We start from the raw sequence: 23,612 nt of genomic DNA, 5'->3' as shown, positions 1-23,612 counted from the left end.
TGCTACTTTCCCTCTTTGCTTATGTCCCACCTACACACCATGAGGCATGTGGAAAAATCATAAGACCATAAAGCATCAGAGCAGAAGTAAGCCTTTCAACCTATCAGGTTTGCTCTGTCACTCAATGAGGTCATGGCTGAACTCATAATCCCTAATATTCCCCCTGAGAACCCTTGATTTCCTGATTATTTGGAAATCTGTTCACCTCAACCTTGAATATACTTAACGGCCCAGATTCTACAACCCTCTACAGCAAAGAATTCCACAGATTCACTTTACAGATTCTGAGAAAAAAAATCCTCCCCATCGGTGTCATAAATGGGTAATCCCTATTCTGAAATTATACCTCCTGCCCTAGAGTCTCCCTGAAGGGAAAAACAGCCTCTCTGCATCTACCCTCCTAAACTCTTAAGAATCTTAAAGGCCCTTAATTCTTCTAAACTCCAATGAGTACAAGCCTAACCGACTCAAATTCTCATCATTAAGTCAAACTAGTGAATCTTCTCTAGACGGTCTCCAATGCCAATACATCTTTCCCTAGATAAGGTTATCAAAACTATTCACAGTATTCTAGGTGTGGTCTAACTGAGGGGCCCTGTTCTCTCCCTAGTTACCCTTTTGTCCTTAATATATTTGTAAAAACCCTCTGGATTCTCCTTAACTCTATTTGCCAAAGCTATCTCATGTTCCTTTTCTGTTTTCCTGATTTCCCTCTAAGTATACTCCTACTTCCTTTATACTCTTCTAAGGATTCACTTGACTTATCCTGTCTATATCTGACACATGCTTTCTTCTTTTTCTTAACCAAAACCTCAATTTCTTTGGTCATCCAGCATTCCCTATACCTACCAGCCTTTCCTTTCACCCTTACAGGAATATACCGTTTCTGCACTCTTGTTATCTCACTTCTGAAGGCTTCCTATTTTTCAGCCACCCCCTTACCTGTGAACACCTGCCCCTAATCAGCTTTTGGAAGTTCTTGCCTATTACTGTCAAAATTAGCCTTCCTCCGATTTAGAACTTCAACTTTTAGATCTGGACCATCACTTTCCATTACTATTTTAAAACTAATAAAATTATGGTCACTGGTCCCAAAGTGCTCCCCCAATGACACCTCAGTCACCTGCCCTGCCTTATTTCCCTAATTTCCCACAGAATTCTAGGATATACATAACTCTATAACCTGATCAGGTCCTGGGAATTTATCCACTTTTATGCATTTCAAGATATCCAGCACTTCCTCCTCTGTAATATGGACATTTTTCAAGATGTTACCATTTATTTCCCTACATTCTATATCTTCCATATCCTTCTCAACAGTAAACACTGATGCAAAATACTCATTTAGTATCTTCCCCATCTCCTGCATCTCCACACAAAGGCCGTCTTGCTGATCTATTCTCTCCCTAGTTACCCTTTTGTCCTTAATGTACTTACAGAATCCCTTCCTTAATTCTATTTGCCAAAGCTATCTCAAGTCCCCTTTTTACTCTCCTGATTTCCCTCTGAAGTATACTCCTACTGCCTTTATACTCTTCTAAGGCTTCACTCGATCTGTCCTGTCTATACCTGACCTATGCTTCGTTCCTCTAGTCATCCAGCATTCTTTACACCTATCCCATTCCTTTCACCCTAACAGGAACATACTTTCTCTGGACTCTCGTTATCTCATTTCTGAAGGCTTCCCATTTTCCAGCCATCCCTTTACCTGTGAACATCTGCCCCCAATCTGCTTTTGAAAGTTCTTGCCTAAATATTAGTCAAAATTAGCCATCCTCCAGTTTAGAACTTCAACATTTAGATCTGGTCTATCCTTTTCCATCAATATTTTAAAACTAATAGAACTATGGTTGCTGGCCCCAAAGTGCTCGCCCACTGACACCTCAGTCACCTGCCCTGCCTTATTTCCCAAGAGTAAGTCAAATTTTGCACCTTCTCTAGTAGGTACATCCACATACTGAATCAGAACATTTTCTTGAACACACTTAACAAATTCCTCTCCACCTAAACCCTTAACACCATGGCAGTCCCAGTCTATGTTTGGAAAGTTAAAATCCCCTACCATAACCACCCTATTATTCTTACAGCTAACTGAGATTTCCTTTACAAATTTGTTCCTCGAATTCCCGCTGACTATTTGGGGGTCCATAATACAATTCCAACTAAGGTGACCATCCCTTTCTTATTTCTCAGTTCAACCCAAATAACTTCCCTGGATGTATTTCCAGGAATATCCTCCCTCTGTACAGCTATAATGCTATTCCTTACTAAAAATGCCTCTCCCCCTCCACTCCTGCCCCCCCTTTCTATCTTTCCTATAGCATTTGTATCCTGGAATATTAAGCTGCCAGTCCTGCCCATCCCTGAGCCATGTTTCTGTAATTGCTATGATATCCCAGTCCCATGTTCCGAATCATGCCCTTAGTTCATCTGCATTCCCGGTTAAGCCTCTTGCATTGAAATAAATGCAGTTTATCAGTCCTCCATTGTTCTCTGCTTTGTCCCTGTCTGCCCTGACTGTTTGACTGGCTTTTTTTTTTCAACTGTACCATTCTCAGATTGATCTCTTTCCTCATTATCTCCCTGGGTCCCACAGACTAGAGAATCCCCTAACACAATTAATCTCTTGAAACCTGACATACCGGTCATTGAGCCAGTCTTGATACCAGAAACCTGGCTGCTCGTGCTACATTCCCCTGAGAATCCATCATCCCCTACATTTTCAAAACAGCATACTTGTCTGAAATGGGAATAGCCACAGACACCTCCTGCACTACGTGTACCTCGCTTAACTTTCCTGGAGTTAGAAGATTTGCAGCTCGGGTGCTCGTGTTGCCGAGCTGGGAATTGGTGTTGCAAACGTTTCGTCCCCTGTCTAGGTGACATCCTCAGTGCTTGGGAGCCTTCTGTGAAGCGCTTCTGTGTTGTTTCCTCTGGCATTTATAGTGGTTTGTCTCTGTCGCTTCCGGTTGTCAGTTCCAGCTGTCTGCTGCAGTGGCCTGGAGTTAACCCATCTATATGACCGTATCTACAACTTTTCTCCCATCCTAAAACTGCTATCCATCACATCCCCTTGATCTTGTGAATTCCTCATTGCCTCAAACCGCATCTCCAACCGATCCATTCGATCTGATAGGATTCGCAACCAACGGCATTCATTGCAGATATAATCCTCAGTAACAAGTAAACTCTCCTTGAACTCCTACATCTGACAAGAAGGGCATATCACTCTACTAAAGGCCACTATTGCTTCTTTTAATCCGCAGACCAGAAAATAGCACCGTCTTACTCCTCTACTAAACACTGCTCCAGGCTAACTTAATACTTTCTGTTTAAATTTTTAAGTTTAATCAAGAGACATATCTTAGTAAAATATATAATCAAGAAAGAACCACTGTACTCACTACTGCAGACTTACTGTAAGGCCACACTTAAAAATACTCACTTATCTGTTTCTGTGCTGTGACCTCTCCCAAACAGGTTCCTCCAAGATCAAAGATCAACAAGGCAACCTTTGTGTGGAGCCACAGGAGATGGGGGAGATATTAAACAAGTATTTTGCATCAGTGTTTACTGTGGAAAAGGACATGGAAGATATAGAATGTAGGGAAATAGATGGCAACATCTTGAAAAATGTTCATATTACAGAGGAGGAAGTGCTAACGTGGTGCCACTATTTAAGAAAGGTAGTAAGGTCAAGCCAGGGAACTACAGACTGGTGAGCCTGATATTGGTGGTAGACAAGTTGTTGGAGGGAATCCTGAGTGACAGGATGTACATGTATTTGGAAGGCAAGGACTAATTAAGGATAGTCAACAATTGCAGCATTTAAAAACCATCTGGATGTGTATACAAATAGGAAGGGTTTGGAGGGATATGGGCTGGGTGCTGACAAGTGGGATTAGATTGGGTTGGGATATCTAATCGGCTTGGACGAGTTGGACCAAAGGGTATGTTTCCTTGCTGCACATCTCTATGATTCTATGGTGACTTGTATACTTTTAGCAAGACTTCTCCATTTTTATATTCCATTTGCATTGAAATAGAAGCCAACATTCCATTTGTCTTCCCTATTACCTGCTGACTTTGTTTTTTTTTCATGTACAGGGCATTCCAACTCCTTCTGCACTGCAGCTTTCTGCAGTCTTACTCCATTTATATAATATTCAGTTCCTCTATTCTTGGAGCCATAATGCATCACCTCATATTTTTCCATATATTCCAAGTGCCAAATGTTTATCCACTCAACCTATATGTCTCTCTCTGCAGGTTCTGTGTCATCCTAATTAATTGCTTTCCCACTTATTATTGTCATCTGCAAACTTGACTACAGTGCATATACTTTCTTCAGCTAAGTCATTAATGTATATACTATAAGGATATATAATATTTACTAATATTTTAAGTAATTGTGGTTTCAGTACTGCTCTGTGTGCCACTCCACTAGTTACAGGTTGCTCTCCTGAAAATGCTCTTCTATCCTAACTTTCTGCTTCTTTTAGTTAGCCAAGCCCGTATGCATACTACAACACCATAGGCTCTTAGTATATTAAGCAGCTTTGTGTGTGATACCACACTCCTTCTGGATATATTAAATCTACTGGTTTCCCCTTTATCTGTACTATTTGTTACTACTTCAAAGAATTCTAATAAATTCCTCAGGCATGATATTCCCTTCTGAAGCCACACTGACTCTGCTTGTTTACATTATGTATTTCTCTATGCTCTATTACATATTAGCAATAGATTTTTACATTTTCCCAATAACAGGTTAAGCTAACTGGTCTATAGTTAACTGTTTTTAGTCTCGCTCCCTTCTCGAATATGAAGAATGCATCCCAGGCGTTGCCAAAGCTGCTTCAAGGCAACTGCCATTTGGCTCTCCCAGAAAGGTATCAGCTTGGCACAATTCCTCTCTAAAACAGGTACTACCATGACTCAACTGTAGGCCAAACCTACCTATTGACATAAATTGGGGAATGCTATAGAAGGAAACAGGCACTTACAAACCAATTGAAACACCCATCAGCCATGATTAAATGGTGGAGTGGACTCAAGGGCCGCATGGGTCTTGCTTCCACTCCTATGTCTTATGGTCTTATGAGGATAAATGAGTATGTTGCTCAATTCATATTTTGAAATGGGAGAATATATTTATACATACTCTCCATGAATAAACAGTAAGGAAAAAGATTCCACGACTATAGGTTGCAGATAGGCTATGAAAGGAATGAATAGAATAGCATATTTCACTTCTACGTTCCATTTTTAACTTTTCAGCCCTTAGGCAGAGCTGTTTTGATGCTCCAACACGCTATGCAAACAGGCTAATCAATACAGGCTCTGTACTGGCCAAGTAAAATAGCTGGGTCAGCTGAACAATATTGTCAGTTAGATTTTTCAGTGACTTGTTGCCTCTTTGAAATGATTCAGAGTGGCTGTAAAATAGTCTTAGTTACACATTTCTGGAATTCTTAACCTGAAAGGCAGAAACCCCTGATAAATGTTGTTTAATAAACTATTCAATAGTACAGACAGCAAAAGAAATCAACAAGCTAGATTTTTACTTTCTGCTTCTGAACAAATTTCTTTTCAAAACCAGTACTACTAGCATAGCCATGAATGGATGATTGATGTTGAGAAACTAGCTTAAATCCTATATGGTGAAATATAAAATCTCTCCAATGTATTCTCTACCTTTGCACAGCAGCAGTGCTCTGCGACAATCTTCCAGACTGAAACCAAGGTCCTGGAGTCGATCCAGCTGCAATTCTGCAAAAAAAAAGCAAAAAAAACCAATGTATAATTAGTCAACAATCCCTGCATTCCACATTAGAGTCAGAGACAATTTAAGCACTGTAATTAAACATCTATATAATTCAAAGACCACACAGAAAAACCTCCAGCAAAGTTCCAATACTGCCTTCCTGTTAACAAAACTATGCATCGGGAATAAAATGCAATGCTCCTGCAATAGGTTATGTCTGTGTATTCTCATTCAATTCTAATTACTGTTCATCTGTCCTGAGATAACACATTTTGATCGGTTTTTAACAAAGTTAATTATATTAAAACAGTTTGAAATCTCCATTCAAAATGTTTGTCTGCCTTTTAAATTTGACTGCTTATTTGACTAAATTTGTACATTACGAAGTGAACAAAACAAAATCCTCTTGACTGGCACTCATTCAAGTGCCAAGACACTCTGGAATTCCTCATATACAGGAGTTTATTTCAGCAGTTTGTATGAGCAAGGCATTCTTTCGTGAAATCATGAGATATTCATGAAACCTTACAAAATACAGTGTAATTATTTGATAGGATGAGTGAGCTATTTTCACCATGGGTTAGATTGGCCTCACAATGATACAACGAAAAATTAGTCCCTCAGTTGCCTATGGCTATGGCATTTTAAGTCAAGTATCTAATGCGGTAAATTCACAATACAAAGCTACCCATGTATCTCAGTAATTCATTCCTAATGAATTAAAAATGTCTGATAGGGAAAATAGATACAATCATGAAGGAAATGTTCAAATGCATTATTTTGAAATGTTTTCGAAATTTAGTCCATGAAATATTTAATGTGAACGTTAAGAATACTAAAACAAAGTTATTTTCTCAGTATCAAAGTTTTTATCAATATTTGTTCATTGTTTAAGTCAAATTCAGCCATTGCTTTAATGGCCAAGACTTGATATGGTTCTGAATTCTTTCTTCTGAATTTGCTCTAGGATTTATTAGAAGCTGACTTATACTTTTGGCTTTCAGTTTTGGATCTCACCACAAGCAGAAACATTTTATCTGCTTTAACAGTGTCGAACACTTTCAATATTCTTAAGACATTTCAATCAGGTCATGTCTCACCCTCTCCTTCTTTCAAAGAGATAAGGTCTACTCTAACCAACTGCAAGTAAATCTCTGTTCTATGTTGTCCCTGTAAATCTTATTGCCCTTCTCCAGTGCTTCCACATTTCTTTCAGAAAAAAAACCAAGAACAGTGTACAGTACTTCAAGGACAGTCTAAGGTTTAAAAAAAGAAGTCTCTCTGCTTTTCAGCGTTTTCCCCATAGAAATAAAGCCCAGTGTTAGCCTGCATTTCTGCTTTTAGTGATTTGTGCATCTTTAGCCCTAAAAACCTTTGCTCTTCAATTCCATCAACACACTCACTATCCAAGCAGTAAGTGGTCACCTTATTCTATTCACCAAAATGTCCCACCTCAAACTACGCCAAAATTCATTTGCAAGTTTATTAACATTTCCTGTAGTCATCACACACTTCATTTTAGATTCCTGATCACAAATCATCAATACAATTTTTGAATAACAATGGCCCCAGGAGCAATTCTAATAGAACATCAGATTTGGCAATCTGAACAGCTACCCTTAACGATTGCTCTCTGTTTTGTAGCCAGCTTGTTATCCATTCTGGAACTTGTCCACTAACTGTGATCACATGTTCTGACCTCAATCATAAATCCTTTGTTATGCATCTTACAAAAGGCCTTTGAAGATGCAAGTATACACTACATTATTCTTGTCTACTCTTTCTTTTATGTTTTCAAAGCTTTCAACAAGATTAATCAAGCAAGGTTTTCTTTTTAGACTTCAGTTCCGGTACGTTACATATTTCATTTCTAGACATTTCCATTACTTCTTCGACCAAAATTCTATGATTTTTGCTACTGCTGATGTCAACAGAACACAATTTTTTTTATGGCTCTGTTTGATTTTTGGGGTTATTTCTTTTATTCTTACTGACAGCTTTATTATGTTATGTAGTCATATAGTAACATCATTTCCTGTTTGTGTTGATGTAAGACTCAAACAGAAGTGGAATTAGAAAAGACTTCATCAATATCATTGATAATTATCAAGCTTCCATTACATTTAAACTCATAATATGCAGGAAAGGCATTAATTTCCTACATGTGCTATTTAAATTGGCACAGAAGAGACAGAGGTCAGCATTAAAAATTGTTTTGCCCAAATAACTGACACTTCTACACACAAAAACATTATCACTCAAAATGCATCTTCCAGATTGGTGGTGAAATCAGTTACAGTGACATCCATTGCATCTTTTGCCTTTGTTCATGAGCTTTTGGCATAGTTGGCTAGGATGGCATTTGTTGCCCATCCCTAATTGTTAAGAAACAATGGCATTACTGTGGATGTGGCGTCATATGTAGGCCAGATAGGGTGACAATGTCAAATTTCCTTTCCTGAAGGATATTAATGAAATAAATGGATTTTTATAACAATTAATATGGTTCCATGGTCATCATTAGGTCAGCTTTTTAATTCCAGATTTTGACTGAATTCAAATTTCAGTTTGCCATGTCATCAGGACACTAGCCTAGGCCTCTGGATTACTAGCCCAGTGACAATATCAGTAGGCTACCACTATTCATACTTGGATAGTTTTTTCTTGTTATTCATGAGAAGATCTGTTTCATGAACTTTATTACAATATTTCCTACCAAAGTTCTAACTTGACATTTGTCATTTTGTTTTACACTTTGTCTTCTGTAGTTCCACTCTCATGCCTTCAAAATATTATGATTATGTTATCATTTCCACTGCCTAGTTGTTCTACAGCACTTGCTTCTCCTATCTCATCTGATGTGAAGGAGCTGGTGTCAGACCCGGGTGGACAAAGTTAAAAATCACACAACACCAGGTTATAGACCAATAGTTTTATAGGAAGCACAAGCTTTCAGAGCGTTGCTCCTTCATGAGGTAACTGATGAAGGAGCAGCACTCCAAAAGCTAGTACTTCCAAATAAACCTGCTGGACTATAACCTGGTGTTGTTTGATTTTTAACTATCTATTCTGGTTAGTTTATCATCACTACGCCCAGTAGTAATTTATCTCTTTTTGAACTTCTTACAAATATCTAGAACACACTGTCAAAAATGTTTTCCTCATCGATTTGCCTACATATATCCTGCTCTATTTTCCTTCCACTACTTGTTGGCCTGTAAATTGTTCTTAGAAGTCTGAGGATCGTATTTAATTTAGTCTTAACCCATGAAGATTCTGTTTCTATCTTAAGGTTAATGATTTAATGAGAGGAGATTTCATAGAGACTGATAAAATTCTAACCGGACTAGACAGAGTAGATGCATGGAAGATGTTCTCGAGAGTGGGTATCTCCAGAATCGGGGTCAGTCTGAGGATTTGGGATAGACTATTTAGGACAGAGATGAGGATACATTTCTTCACCCAATGAGAAGTGAGCCTGTGAAATTCATTACCAAAGGAAGTAGTTGATGCCAAAACATTAAACGTATTCAAGAGGCAGCTAGATATAGCACTTGGGGCAAATGGGATCAAAGGCTAGGGGGAGAAAGCAGGATTAGGCTGCTGAGTTGGACGATCAGCTGTGATTATGATGAATGGTGGAGCACGTTTGAAGCTGAATGGTCTACTCCTGCTCCCATCTTCTGTGTATCCATTTTTTCTATTGCAAATGCAATCTCTAATCAGGACTGCTACTTCAAAAACAAAAAACAGAAATTGCTGAAAACCTTGGCATGTTTGGCAGCATTCGTGGAGAGAAATCAGAGTTAATATTTCAGGTGCATTGACCCTTCCACAGAACTCAGTTCTCAGTAAGTGTTGCTGGGCCGGAAACATTAATGCTGATTTCTCTCCACAGATGCTGCCCGACTTGCTGAGCTTTTCCAGAGCAATGTCTGTCGTTGACTCTGATTTGCAGGATCTGCAGTTTTTGCGTGTTTTTATACCACTTCTTTTTCCCCTTTCTTTTCTAAATACATTATAGCTGCAATATTAACAATACCACTCCTGTAAACCAGGTAGTCCATATGGCTAGTGAATATCTTTTGGACCAATATCACTGTTTACAAACACTGGGAATTAACAGCATAGTCAACTTGCATACAGCAGTGTCTCATTAGCAGCAACGAGATTAGTGAATAGTTAATCTATTTTTTTGTGAAATAAGACAGGAGGTCAATGATGATCAGGACAGCAAAACATTTGCATCCACTTGAGAGGGCAGCAAGAACCTTGTTTTAATGTATTATCTGAAAGAAGATATCTTTTACAATACATCAATTCAATAAAGTTCCAGTCTGGTTTTTGTGCTCAAATCCTGTTTTGATCACGAGACACACTTTTTCTTTTAAAAAGAAAGCCTACTGTATAGAACCAGCATATTTCAGCAGGTGTACTCAGGTTAGTCATAGAAATGTACAGCATGGTCCAACCCATCCATGCCGACCAGATATCCTAACCCAATCTAGTGCCACCTGCCAGCACCCGGCCCATATCCCTCCAAATCCTTTCTATTCATATACCCATCCAAATGCCTCTTAAATGTTGCAATTGTATCAACCTCCACCATTTCCTCTGGCAATTCATTCCATACACGTACCACCCTCTGTGTGAAAAAGTTGCCCCTGAGGTCTCTGTTACATCTTTCCCCTCTCACCCTAAACCTACTCCCTCTAGTTCTGGACTCCACAACCCCAGGGTAAAGACTTTGCCTATTTACCCTAACCATGCCCCTCATGATCTTGTAAACCTTTATAACGTCACCCCTAGCCTCCGACACTCCAGGGAAAACAGCCCCAGCCTGTTGAGTCTCTCCGTATAGCTCAAATCCTACAACTCTGGCAACATCCTTGCAAATGTCCTCTGAATCCTCTTACGTTTCACAACGTCTTTCCGATAGGAAGGAGATTAGAATTGCACGCAATATTCCAACAGTGCACTAACCAATATTCTGTACAGCCGCAACATGACCTCTCAACTCCTGTAGTCAATACTCTGACCAATAAAGGAAAACATACCAAACGCCTTCTTCACTATCCCATCTACCCGTGACTCCACCTCCAAGGTCTCTCTGTTCAGCAACACTCCCTTGGACCTTACCATTAAGTGTATAAGTCCTGCTAAGATTTGCTTTCCCAAAATGCAGCACCTCTCATTTATCTGAATTAAACTCCATCTACCACTTCTCAGCCCATTGGCTCATCTGGTCCAGATCCTGTTGTAATCTGAAGTAACCCTCTTCGCTGTCCACTACACTTCCAATTTTGGTGTCATCTGCAAACTTACTAACTGTACCTCTTATGCTCGCATCCAAATAATTTATGTAAATGACAAAAAGTAGAGGACTCAGCACCGACCCTTGTGGCACTCCACTGGTCACAGGCCTCCAATCTGAAAAACAATCTTCCAACACCATCCTGTCTTCTACCTTTGAGCCAGTTCTGTATCCAAATGGCTAGTTCTCAAAATAGTCCATAAGATCTAACCTTGCTAATCAGTGTCCCATGGGGAACTTTGTCAAACGCCTTACTGAAGTCCATATAGATCACATCTACTGCTCTGCCCTCATCAATCCTTTTTGTTACTTCCTCAAAAATCTCAATCAAGTTTGAGAGACATGATTTCCCACGCACAAAACCATGACGACAATCCCGAATCAGTCCTTGCCTTTCCAAATACATGTACATCCTGTCCCTCATACATCCCTCCAACAACTTGCCCACCACCGACGTCAGGCTCACTGGTCTATAGTTCCCTGGCTTGTCCTTACCACCCTTCTTCAACAGTGGCACCACGTTAGTCAACCTCCAGTCTTCCAGCACCTCACCTGTGAGTATTGATGATACAAATATCTCAGCAAGAGGCCCAGCAATCACTTCGCTAGCTTCCCACAGAGTTCTAGGGTACACCTGATCAGGTCCTAGGAATCTATCCATTTTTATGCGTTTCAAGACATCCAGCACTTCCTCCTCTGTAATATGAACATTTTGCAAGATGTCACCATTTATTTCCCTACAGTCTATATCTTATATATCCTTTTCCACAGTAAATACTGATGCAAGATTCTCATTTAGCATCTCCTATTCTCTCCCTAGTTACCCTTTGTCCTTAATGTATTTGTAAAAAGTCTTTGGATTCTCCTTAATTCTATTTGCCAAAGCTATCTCAGGCCCCTTTTTGCCCTCCTGATTTCCTACTTTAGTATACTCCTATTTCCTTTTTACTCTAAGGATTCACTCGAACTAACCCGTCTATATCTGACATATGCTTCCTTTTTTTTCTTAACCAAACCCTCAATTTCTTTAGTCATCCAGCATTCCCTATACCTACCAGCCTTACCTTTCACCCTAATGGGAATATACTTTCTCTGGATTCTCGTTATCTCATTTCTGAAGGCTTCCCATCAATGATTGTCCTTTTGCTCTTCTGTTAATGACTTACCCAGTACAGGATCCATCTGGTATTTGCTTGTCTCTTTTTTCCCAGATCCTGCCAGTGGGTTGCCTGCCAAAGGAACCGAGCTGTTGCTGGCATTCACAGAATCAGAATCGGGTACAGTGGATAATGCTGTAGTTTGTTTAGGGAAAGACTTCACTATTGCCAGGAAGAGCTGAACATCATTGTATGACAGTCTGATATCAAGGGTTGAGAATTGAATCTACAACACGAAAGGAAATGAAATAACTTTTAAGATTCGAACAGAGGTGAGGAAGTCCCCTATATTGTATTATTCAATGATTTCATTCTGTTTGGAAACAGATTTCTCTCCACTTACACTAATGAAGACAACAGTCCTGGAATCACTTAGTTTGCCTTTTTTATTATGCTGTTTACAAAATTTAGATTAGAGGGGAAGACCAACTGGCTTATCATACTCTTCAAAAGTAGTTATTGCTGAATCAATTTCCCTGGTCTTTTCCAATATTCTTTTAACTTATTATTTTTAACATCCCTTTTCAATGTTATTGATGTTATAATGACTTGCAGACAAAATAAGTTGCTACTCCCTTCCATCTACACTGATTGTGCACCGCCCCCACCCACACCCAATTTTGTTATTCTAATAACAATCCTAAATTTATGTCGCACTTGTATTGGTTTTCCAATGAAGAGAACAAGTTCTTTATTTTAGCTGGGATATGGGGAGCTTTCACAAGGTCAGCATTTGTTGTTCAACTCTAACTGTCCTCAAAAAAGGTGAAAGATTTGCTAAAAATGTTTATTTCAACTTGGTAAGCTTTGGAATATTGTCAGAGTGGGACTTCATTGCCTTTCACTCTCCTCTTCATGCTCTCCAGCAAAGTGAGAGGCATAGTATTAGTATGCAGCCTGATGTCAGTTTCCTAACAGCAAGGGAAAGACTCACTTTGCAAGAGAACTGTTCAACATTTTTCCCCTTTTTGTTTGTGCAAAAATCTGCCATCCATTTACTAAATGGCCAATGGCATTAACTCAGCTGCCAGGATTCAGTGGTTAAATGGCAAGAAAGGTTGCAACTGCCCTTCTCCACGCTTACTAGCTACGTCCTTAGTGGGACTGACTGTTTATCTGCTTCCTCAGCTTAATAACAATCTTAACGTGTAGACAGATATTTCATTATCGTAATGAAGGAGAGTTATCAGAACCAAAAAGATTGAAATAGTTCTAAAAGCTAGAAAGAGAACATTATGTGTTTCACGCTGAATGCTAATTAGAAAAACGATGGCACCTGTTTTACAATGAAGCTCAAAGTTTGATGTCTATGAGTGCTTCATTAGAGGAAATAAATGTGGAAGGTAGTTTCACAAAAGAAATTAAAAGCCCACTGTGTACATCACATGAATCAGGCAGATTTTGAAAAAAAAATAGGCTTCACTTCTCCTTTTTCTCCCTTCCTCATACTGGAGACCTTAGTTGCATGACCTCTGGCTGCCCTCCAGTACTTCACACTCAAGTGGCCATTCTTCGTGTGTGAGCCGAAACAATGCACAGAGCTGCACAAAACATTACCTCACTCTGGTAAATCCATTGAGAACAATCCCCCAATCTTGTCTTAATCTTTAAAAAGTGAATAAACCTGAAAGTAATTATACTGGGTAATATAAAACAAGAAGCAATACATATAAAAAACAAGTAGAATAAACAGAAACTCAGCTCCTCCCATCCCCAGCTAAAAAACGTAACCCATGCTTGCTATGCTTCTGTGACTGTGTTTATATCCTGAGTTTAATTTATGATGTTCATAACTTCACCTGTTGTGCTGCAATCAAGAAAAAGGAATGGATAATGTCATTCCAATAATGAGAATTGGATCACTGACAAATTTCCCCATTACTGCGGATATCCTATAAATAAACTTCGAACACAAGGGCAGTACAAGATTACATTTGTAACAACTCAATTCCTGTATTCTGGTTCAAGAGATTTTATATTGAAATTCTTGATGTAGAACTTCATGTGAGAATAAATCATTTTAAAAATTCGGACATGGAATGCATTTATGATGCCCATTAAGTTACTGGCAAAAAACATATTTATTTATGTTCCCTCCATTCATGTTGGCTTTTATTTTGGGTATTGCTTAAAATGTTGAATTACAGACGTTAACAATGTTGAGTCCCTTGGCTGTTGTAAAACTCCTCTTTTAAAAGCCTGAAGCACTGTTTTCCTCCCTCGTGATTTATGTCTACTACATAAATAACTTACAGCTGGAAATATTTCATGGTCCTAGTTGGACTTCCTTTGCTTTCCTGTTCTACAATCCATAAACACTAATTTGAATTCTGGACTGAATGCATCAAGGTGATTTGCAAACTATGACCTGTGTTTAAAAGCAACAGACCAAATAGTCTGGGTAGGAAAAAAAAAGCAGTGTCTCCTAGGATATATATATTGCACCCTGTGTAACTCTGGCTTGAAGCCGCTACTGTTCAGATCATAGGTTAATGAAGAGCCTGAAAAAAAAATTCATTCTAATTGTCATTGGGGTTTGACTTATTCCCCTTATAAATAGCTGAAATCAATACTTCAATCTCATGTGCTTTGTTCATCTCTGGTCATCTTACAAAAACACCTTTACCGTAATCGATACATGTTGCTGAACGTGAAATAGAGTATCCATTTATAAATATAAACATAATCAACCTCAGATTTTATCATTAAAGAGGGATCTGTTCAATTAAGCCAGTAAATCCTGTAGCTACTATTCCAAATAAACATCTTCCCTTAATATTCTCTTGTTTTTGAAAAAGCATAAACTCTCACTGGTATATGAGACAAGCAATAGTGACTTTCAGATGCTATACCAGTGGAAATGGCCATTGCTGTTGTGTAAGTCTAAAATCTACTTATTTAAACTGAAAGACATCAAAGCAGAGCGTAACCCAGACCAGAACACTAACCAGTTACTTACATATGCATGGACCTCTGGAAATTAAACAAGAATGGGAATCATTGACTTTAGCCCTTCTTAACCAGGAATGTCAATCCAATTGTAGCACTCCAAACTATGATTTTGCTGAGAACAACAAACATTACAGATTACTGGTCAGATCACTCAGAATATCTGTTAAATTGATACCTCAAGAACTGGTGGGAAATCCTCACTACCAAAGGCATCCAGCAACCCTGAGCTTTTCTGATAAACAGGGTTTCCAATCAATTCCATCTGCACATTTACAGGATCAATGATAGACAGAGCAGTCTCTTGTTCACTGCCAAGTCGGCATGAAAATACCTGTAAATAGGGTAGAACAGCATTTAGATCCATACAATATATAGCAGAAAGGAGAAATTAAAACTACCAAGCACTGACTTCAGTTTTTAAAATAGTAAATTAAATACATAACATTTACATTAAGCACAACGACACCACACAGAGCAAAAGGATGAGTTTGTGCGAATGAGTTATGATTTCGTCTGAGTCTGACATCAGTTGACCCATTCAAAATGCAGCAATCAGTTCCAAAGGATCATTCTATGATTATATGAAAAAGCAATTCAACTCTGGAATAATTTTGCTACTAATGTTTAACTGAACTGATGGACCTTTATGTTTGATCTTCATTAGTTTCCAAGTGATTGGCACTTGCTATCCAGGGAGAAAAAAGAATTACAAATAAGGAATCTATTATCATCAGCTGACTGGCTGTTTTCCAGGGTTTAAACCAACATGTCAGTTCTCCAAACTAGCTGCTGAAAGAATTAATTCACATGTTAAGTTTACTCTTGTTTCTCTTTAATTCACTCAGGGGAGGTGGGCTTTGACGAGTGAGCCAACATTTACTGCCCATCCCTAATTGCCCGAGAGAAGGTGGTGTCAAGCTGCCTTCTTCAACTGCTGCAGTCCATTTGGTGTAGATAGATTTTACAGCATTGCAGGTCTAATTCCAGGATTTTTACCCAGAGACACTGAAGGAACGGAATATATTGCCAAGTCAGGATGGTGAGTGGCTTGGAGGTAAACTTGATTGTTGTTTCCATCTGCTGCGTTTGTCATTCTAGACGGCAACAGTTGTGGATTTATAAGGTGCTGTCTTATGAGTCTTGATGAGTTATTGCAGTGCATTTTGTAAATGGTACACACTGCTGCTACTGTGCATTTTTGATGGAGTGAATGAATGTTTGTGGATATGATGTTAATGAAGTGGCATGCTTTGTCTTCTCTGATGTAAAGCCTCTCGTGCATTGTTGGACCTTCACTCATCCAGGCAATTGGAGAGTATACCATCACCCATCTGATTTGTGCATCATTGATAGTGGGAAGACTTTGTTTGGTTAATTGCTGCAGGAATCCAGACCTGCTCATGTCATCACAGTTTCTATACAGCTAGTCCAGCTCATATTCTGGTCAATTCTTTAACCCAGGATGTTAGTAGCAAGGGATTCAGAGATGTAAATGCCAAGAATGTTAATGGATGGTGCTTACGTTCTCTCTTGGTGCAGATGCCCCGCAGTTGTGTGATGGGAATGTCATCTCAAGCTTAGATATTGTCCAGGTCTTGCTGCAGTTGGACTTGGACTGTTTCAAATGCGAGGATTCATGAATGTTGCACAACACTGTCCAATCAATAAATGTCCTCACTTCTGACTTAACGATGCAATCAAGGTGACTGATGAAACAGCTGAAGATGGTTGAGCCTCTGACAACTTGGGCAGAAGTGCAATGGAGCTGCATTGACTGGCCTTCAACAATCAAACCAATTTCCTTGGTGCTGGCTATGAGTCCAACCAGCAGAGATTTTTCTTCCAATTACCATTGACTCTAGTTTTGATACAGCTCCTTGATGCCATACTTAGTCAGGTGTGGCCTTGATGTGAAGTGCAATCACTCTCATCATTCCTCCTCTCATCATTTTTGGCCAGGTTTGACCTAAGGCTGCAACAAAGTTAGAAGCTGAATGGCCTTTTTTGAACCTAAACTCCATGTCAGTGAGTTTATTACTGAACAGATGGAGCTCAATAGAATTTTTGATGACCCCTTCATTATTTTACAGATCGTCAGCAATAGACTAATAGAGTTGTAATTAGCTAGGTTGGATTTGCTTTGCTTTTTGTGTACAGATATACCTGCACAATTGTCCACATTATATGGTAAATGCAGTGTTTTAGATATACTGAAACAGCTTGTTTAGGGGTGCGAGTCCTGAAACATGTCTTCAGTACTATTGCCACAAAGTTATCAAGGACCCATAGCCTTTACAGAATCTTGTGCCTTCAGCCTTTTCTAGGAATCATGTGATGAGAATCAAACTGACTGTAGACTGGCATCCATGATGTTGGGGGCCCTCAGAGAGTCATAGAGATGTTACAGCATGGAAATTGACTAATTGATATCCTAACCTAATATAGTTCCACTTGCCAGCACTTGGCCCATATCCCTCTAAACCGTTCCTATTCATATACACATCCTGCCTTTTAAATGCTGTAATTGTACCGGCCTCAATGATGCCCTCTGGCAGCTCATTCCAAACATACAACCCTCTGCATGAAAAAGTTGCCCCTTAGGTCCCTTTTAAATCTTTCCCCTTTCACCCTAAACCTATGCCCTCTAGTTCTGGACTCACCCACCTCAGGGAAAAGAGTTTGTCTATTTACCCTATCCACATCCCTCATGATTTTGTAAGCCTCTATAAGGTCACCCCTCATCCTCCGACGCTCCAGGAAAAACAGCCCCAGCCTCTTCAGCCTTTCCCTATAGCTCAAATCCTCCAACCCTGGCAACATCCTTGTAAATTTTTTCTCAACTCTTTCAAGTTTCACAACATCTTTCCGATAGGAGGGAGAACACAACTGCATGCAATATTCCAATAGTGGCCTAACCAATGTCCTGTACAGCCGCAACATGACCTCCCAATGTCTATACTCAATGCTCTGACCAATAAAGGAAAGCATACCAAATGCCTTCACTATCCGATCTACCTGTGACTCCGCTTTCAAGGAACTATGATCCTCCACTCCAAGGTCTCATTGTTCAGCAACACTCCTCAGGGCCTTACCATTAAGTGTATAGTCTTGCTTTTCCAAATGCATCACTTCACATTTATCCAAGTTAAGCTCCATCTGCCACCCTTCAGCCCATTGGCCCATCTGATCAAGATCCCATTGTACTTTGAGGTAACCTTCTTCGTTGCCCACTGCACCTCCAACTTTGGTATAACCTGCAAACTTACTAACTATATCTCCTACATTCATAACCAAATCATTTACATAAATAACAAGGTTGAAATATGTCATCCACTCGACATGTCTGGCTGAAGATCATTGCAATTGTTCAGCCTGTGTGCTGCAATCCCCTATTATTGAGAATGGTGATATTTATGCAGCCTGCTTCACCAGGAGCTGTTCACTTCTATTCATGACAGTAAGTGGAAGATTTGTAGAGATTAAGTACAATCCTTTGGTTGTGCAACTGCTTAGCATTGTCACTTGCCTGATTGCACTGTTTGGCTCAGAAGTGTGCAATTCTGTAGTTCAGTTTTAGGTGTGCCTGGTGCTGCTCCTGGTAAAATCTCCTACGTTCTTCATTGAACCAAGGTTGATCTTCTAGGCTGATGATAATGGTAGTGTGGAGAATATGCTGGGTTATGAGGTTTCAGGTTGTGTTGAAGTACAATTCTGCTACTGATTACCCGTAGCATGCCTGATCTATCCCATTTAGCACAGTGGCTGTGCCAGACAACACAATGAAGGGTATTCTTAACACGAAGACAAGTCTTCCTTTCCACAAGGACTGTGTGGTGGTCATTTCTATTGATACTGTCATGGATAGATGCATCTGTGGCAGACAGATTAAAGAGGATGAAGTCAAGTATGCTTTTTCCCTCTTTTTGGCTCCCTCATCTGTTGCAGATTGCATTAAGAAGATGACTAGCTCAGTCAGTAGTGGTACGGCCAAACCATTCTTGGTGACGGACAAAGAAGTTCTTCACTCAGAATGCATTCTGTGTCCTTGATACCATGGTACATTTTTTTTCATGAAGCCATAAATAGATTTGCATATTGTTAGCATAGGGAGAAAGTAAAACTCTCACTGCTATGCATTGCAAAAGGAAATTGTACATCAAAAAGAAAAACATGATTTAGCCAACAAATCTTTGAGGTATGAATAAGTTCTGATTACCTCAATTCCTCCAAGGCTGCCAGAGAATGGCCGATCTACAAGCCGTGGTTTATAGGTGAGCACAGTGGTTGCCTTTAGAATGACTGCATTTGTATCATGGCAAGACATGTCTTCAACCACAACAAATTCAGTACCTGTGAAAGGTATTAGAGTTGCTTATTCGAGACAACATGCACTGTGATGAAAGATAAAAACAACAGTAAAATCTGAATTCCTGTCGGGAAAGGTAATCTCTTTGGGTAGAAATTACTTGATTAAATATTTTTAGTCAGTTTGTTCAAACATTTGCTCTGAGTACATGGGCAATGCAAGCAAATCAGCATTCACTGCTCATCCCTGGTTGTATGAAAGCAGAATTAAGAAATTAAATAGCAATTGCTTTCAATAGATCATGACTGAAGTTACCTTGCTGGAATAGAGAAGTGTTGAGTGGCACCCACCTAACCCCAAAGCATTATGCTCCAGTTGTGACTGGTGTATCTTGATGAACTAAAATTTTAAATTGGTCAAATGGATATTATCAGGCAAGTGGGCATCTCCCATATGTGAACCAAAATAGTGAATGCTAGGAATACCAGTGAACCACATTCTCCTCCTGACGTAACAGTCTCTTCTTAAAAAACATGGTCAAATGGAGATCAGGAGCTAGTGCTACTGGTAACCTAAACCATTCTTACACCATCCAATGTACTCCTGCCAAATTACAATATCCCAACTGCTATTCAAATAAAATCAACTAATTTAGAACTGTTGAAATTCAAACTGACAGCCTTCAAGTTTATATGGTTCAGAAATATACTGAATGCAGCTCCTACCGACTTGGCTACTGAGTGTTCTTTTTTAGGAAACATAAAATTATTGTCTACGTCCTAAAAAAGACACACACTTGTCAAACAGAAGAATAAATGACTAAATTAAAAGCAAAACATATGTTAAATTTACAGGCGTAAACGTGACATTGGCATGAAAACAGTTTTTACCAGTTACATTGATTTTCACTTCCAAGTACTTCTCATTCTGCATTGGTACGGAAGATCGCTTTGTGATGACTCCATATTTTACCGTTTTGGGAACCAAGATTTCACCACCAACTTTTCGGTCACGAGCAGGTGAGGCACTTTCTGGATTCTTTGGGCTGTTAGAGGTTTGCAGGAAATCCCGCACAAGCATCAGCCAATCAAATATAACAAAGACACGCAGGTTGTTCAGAACAACAGTGAAACATGAAGCATCTCTGGTTGACCTGGGAAATCAAAAATGCTTTTCAGTACTTTTTAACTGAGGTTGAAATACAGTTAAAGTTATCAGAATCTGTTTTTGATTTGTTAAGGGATGTGGATATTGCTGACTAGGTCTACATTTATTGACCATTCCAAATTACCCATGCAGTTAAAAGTCAATCATATTATTGTGGATTGGCAGCACGGACCAGATAGGGATGGCAGATTTCCTTCCTTAAAGGATATTAATAAATCAAACTTTTTTATGACATTGGACAGTGGTTACTTAGTTACCACTAGACTCGTTTTTTAATTACAGATGTTTCCTGAATTTGAATATCACCATCTGCTGTGGTGGGACTTGAACTCCTGCTTCCATAACATTAGCCTGCGGGTCTGAAAGACTGATCCAGTGACATTACCATAATGCTACTGCCTCCTGTAATAACTAACACTGTATTTATATGTTTGTTTAATTATTGAAAAAGAAAGAAAAATATAGAAGAGTCATTGATAATGCATAAGAATCATTGGATGGCAGGGCACATTACAAGTTTTCCCTTAGTTGGCGAGCTTGTGAGCAAATTTCAGAAAGATAAGGTTTGGCATATCAATAAACACATTTCAGAAAACTTCTAAGGCAATACACTGATAATTTAAGTAAATTACTAATTAATAACTTTTAAAATACAACCAGTTGAGCTAAGAAAAATAAAACTTTTTACCTTTCAATTAAGAAACAAAGCTAGGGAGAGACAGACTGGGCTCCAATTCTGATTACTAGGGAAGTAGTTGGGATCAGCTTGGATAAATTAATTGTGTTTAACTAACACCAATTATAAATTCACCTCTACTGGCTTGAAGTGTGTTTGGGTCTTGAAGTTCACACAATCTCAGTTTCTTACAATTACACATGTGCCCTCCCTCTTCATGTCATGTACATGCCCTATCTTCCTTATGCGCACCAGCCATGCTACCCAAGCGATCATCTACCTGAGCCTTCCCTCACTGCTGCTCCGTCCTTTGTACACTACCCCAGTCTCTCTCCCTCCCCCCTCTTCTTTGCCTTCCCTCCCACTTTCTCTCTGCTTTCTCTTTCCTTCCTAATTTGTACATCTCTCACTTATCTGTCTGCCTCACCTTCCATCCTTCTCACTCTTTCCCTCAATCAGTGTAGTGTGAATGGATCTTGAGAATAGAACACAGTCTCAGATATAACAATCTCATTGAAATCGCAAAAATATGGAAAATAAAAATAAATAAAGACTCTAGGACAGCTGCAGCTTGTCAGAGAATTGGTTTTGTGGGTAAGGGAAAAAGAAAGCAATGGAAGCAGCTGAAGAGATCGTCTGAAATTTGCTGACACAAAAGTCTACACAGTTGTTGGAGGTGTTGGTGGAGGGAGCAGGAAGGAGGAGTTTCAAGAGACAGCTAATAGTTTAGATAAGAAATGAATTACCTTTGCGGTACAGAATAATCCTGAAAATAGTTTTGGTTTTTGGAGTGGAAGGCAAGGCACAGTGATGGCTGATGAGGTCTGGTCAGATAACCAACTTGGTTATACCCCAGGAATGGTCAAGTCTGCACCATTTTATATTTCAAGGAATGAAAATTAGGAGGTGCAACACAAAGAAATCGCCACATGGAAACGATTAAAAAATTTTGCTGGAAAGAATTTCAACAAAGGTGCAGATGAGGGAACAAAGGGACACAGCTTAAAAATAAGGCGTTTGCCTTTTAAGATGAAGATGGGGAAAAACCTGTTTTCGCAGTGAATCATGAATCTGTGGAAATCTCTTCCCTAAGGAGAGGTGGAGGCAGGGTCATTGAATATTTTTAAGGCAGAAGTATACAGAACCCATTGATTGTCAAATATCTGAGGGTAACAGAGATGGTTAGGCAAGTGGACTAAGGCCACAATCAGATCAGCCATGATCTTGTTGAATGGTGGAACAGGCTTGAGGGGCCAAATTTGTTCCTGCTCCTAATTTGCATGTATAGAACATAGAACAATACAGCATAGAACAGGCCCTTCAGCCTACGATGTTGTGCCGAACATTTATCCTAGCTTAAGCACCTATCCATGTACCTATCCAATTTCTGCTTAAAGGTCACCAATGATTCTGACTTTGCCACTCCCACAGGCAGCGCATTCCATGCCCCTACCACTCTCTGGGTAAAGAACCTACCGCTGACATCCCCCCTATACCTTCCACCCTTCACCTTAAATTTATGTCCCCTTGTAACACACTGTTGTACCCGTGGAAAAAGTCTCTGACTGTCTACTCTATCTATTTCCCTGATCATCTTATAAACCTCTATCAAGTCACCCCTCATCCTTCGCCGTTCCAATGAGAAAAGGCCTAGCTCTCTCAACCTATCCTCGTACGACCTATTCTCCATTCCAGGCAACATCCTGATAAATCTCCTCTGCACCCTCTCCAAAGCTTCCACATCTTTCCTAAAGTGAGGTGACCAGAACTGCACACAGTACTCCAAATGTGGCCTTACCAAGGTCCTGTACAGCTGCAACATCACCTCATGACTCTTGAATTCAATCCCTCTGCTAATGAACGCTAATACACCAAAGGCCTTCTTACAAGCTCTATCCACCTGCGTGGCAACTTTCAAAGAGCTATGAACATAGACCCCAAGATCCCTCTGCTCCTCCACCTTACTAAGAACCTTACCGTTAACCCTGTATTCCGCATTCTTATTTGTCCTTCCAAAATGGACAACCTCACACTTGACAGGGTTGAATTCCATCTGTCACTCCTCAGCCCAGCTCTGCATCATATCTAAGTCCCTTTGCAGCTGACAACAGCTCTCCTCACTATCAACAACTCCACCAATCTTCGTATCGTTTGCAAATTTTCTGACCCACCCTTCGACTCCCTCTTCCAAGTCATTAATAAAAATTACAAACAGCAGAGGACCCAGAACTGATCCCTGCGGAACTCCACTTGAAACTGGGCTCCAGGCTGAA

At 39.6% G+C, this 23,612-nt stretch overlaps 1 protein-coding gene across 5 annotated transcripts in view; it reads right to left on the bottom strand.

Moving 5' to 3' along the window:
* Window positions 1-23,612, bottom strand: part of vps13d (vacuolar protein sorting 13 homolog D) — a 296,748-nt gene that overhangs the window by 151,982 nt on the left and 121,154 nt on the right. For all 5 annotated transcript variants that reach the window (XM_060852296.1, XM_060852292.1, XM_060852293.1 and 2 more), the window contains 5 exons: window positions 20,387-20,649; window positions 19,407-19,540; window positions 15,366-15,521; window positions 12,248-12,464; window positions 5,698-5,772 (listed from right to left, as the gene is read on the bottom strand). In XM_060852296.1, the coding sequence (XP_060708279.1) occupies window positions 5,698-5,772; window positions 12,248-12,464; window positions 15,366-15,521; window positions 19,407-19,540; window positions 20,387-20,649 (845 nt within the window). The remainder of the gene's footprint in view (window positions 1-5,697; window positions 5,773-12,247; window positions 12,465-15,365; window positions 15,522-19,406; window positions 19,541-20,386; window positions 20,650-23,612) is intronic.

This window comes from Hemiscyllium ocellatum, chromosome 37, assembly GCF_020745735.1.
Source record: "Hemiscyllium ocellatum isolate sHemOce1 chromosome 37, sHemOce1.pat.X.cur, whole genome shotgun sequence".
Lineage (NCBI taxonomy): Eukaryota > Metazoa > Chordata > Chondrichthyes > Orectolobiformes > Hemiscylliidae > Hemiscyllium > Hemiscyllium ocellatum.
The sequence above is the reverse complement of the archived record's forward strand: the minus strand, read 5'-3'. Positions and strand labels throughout refer to the sequence as shown.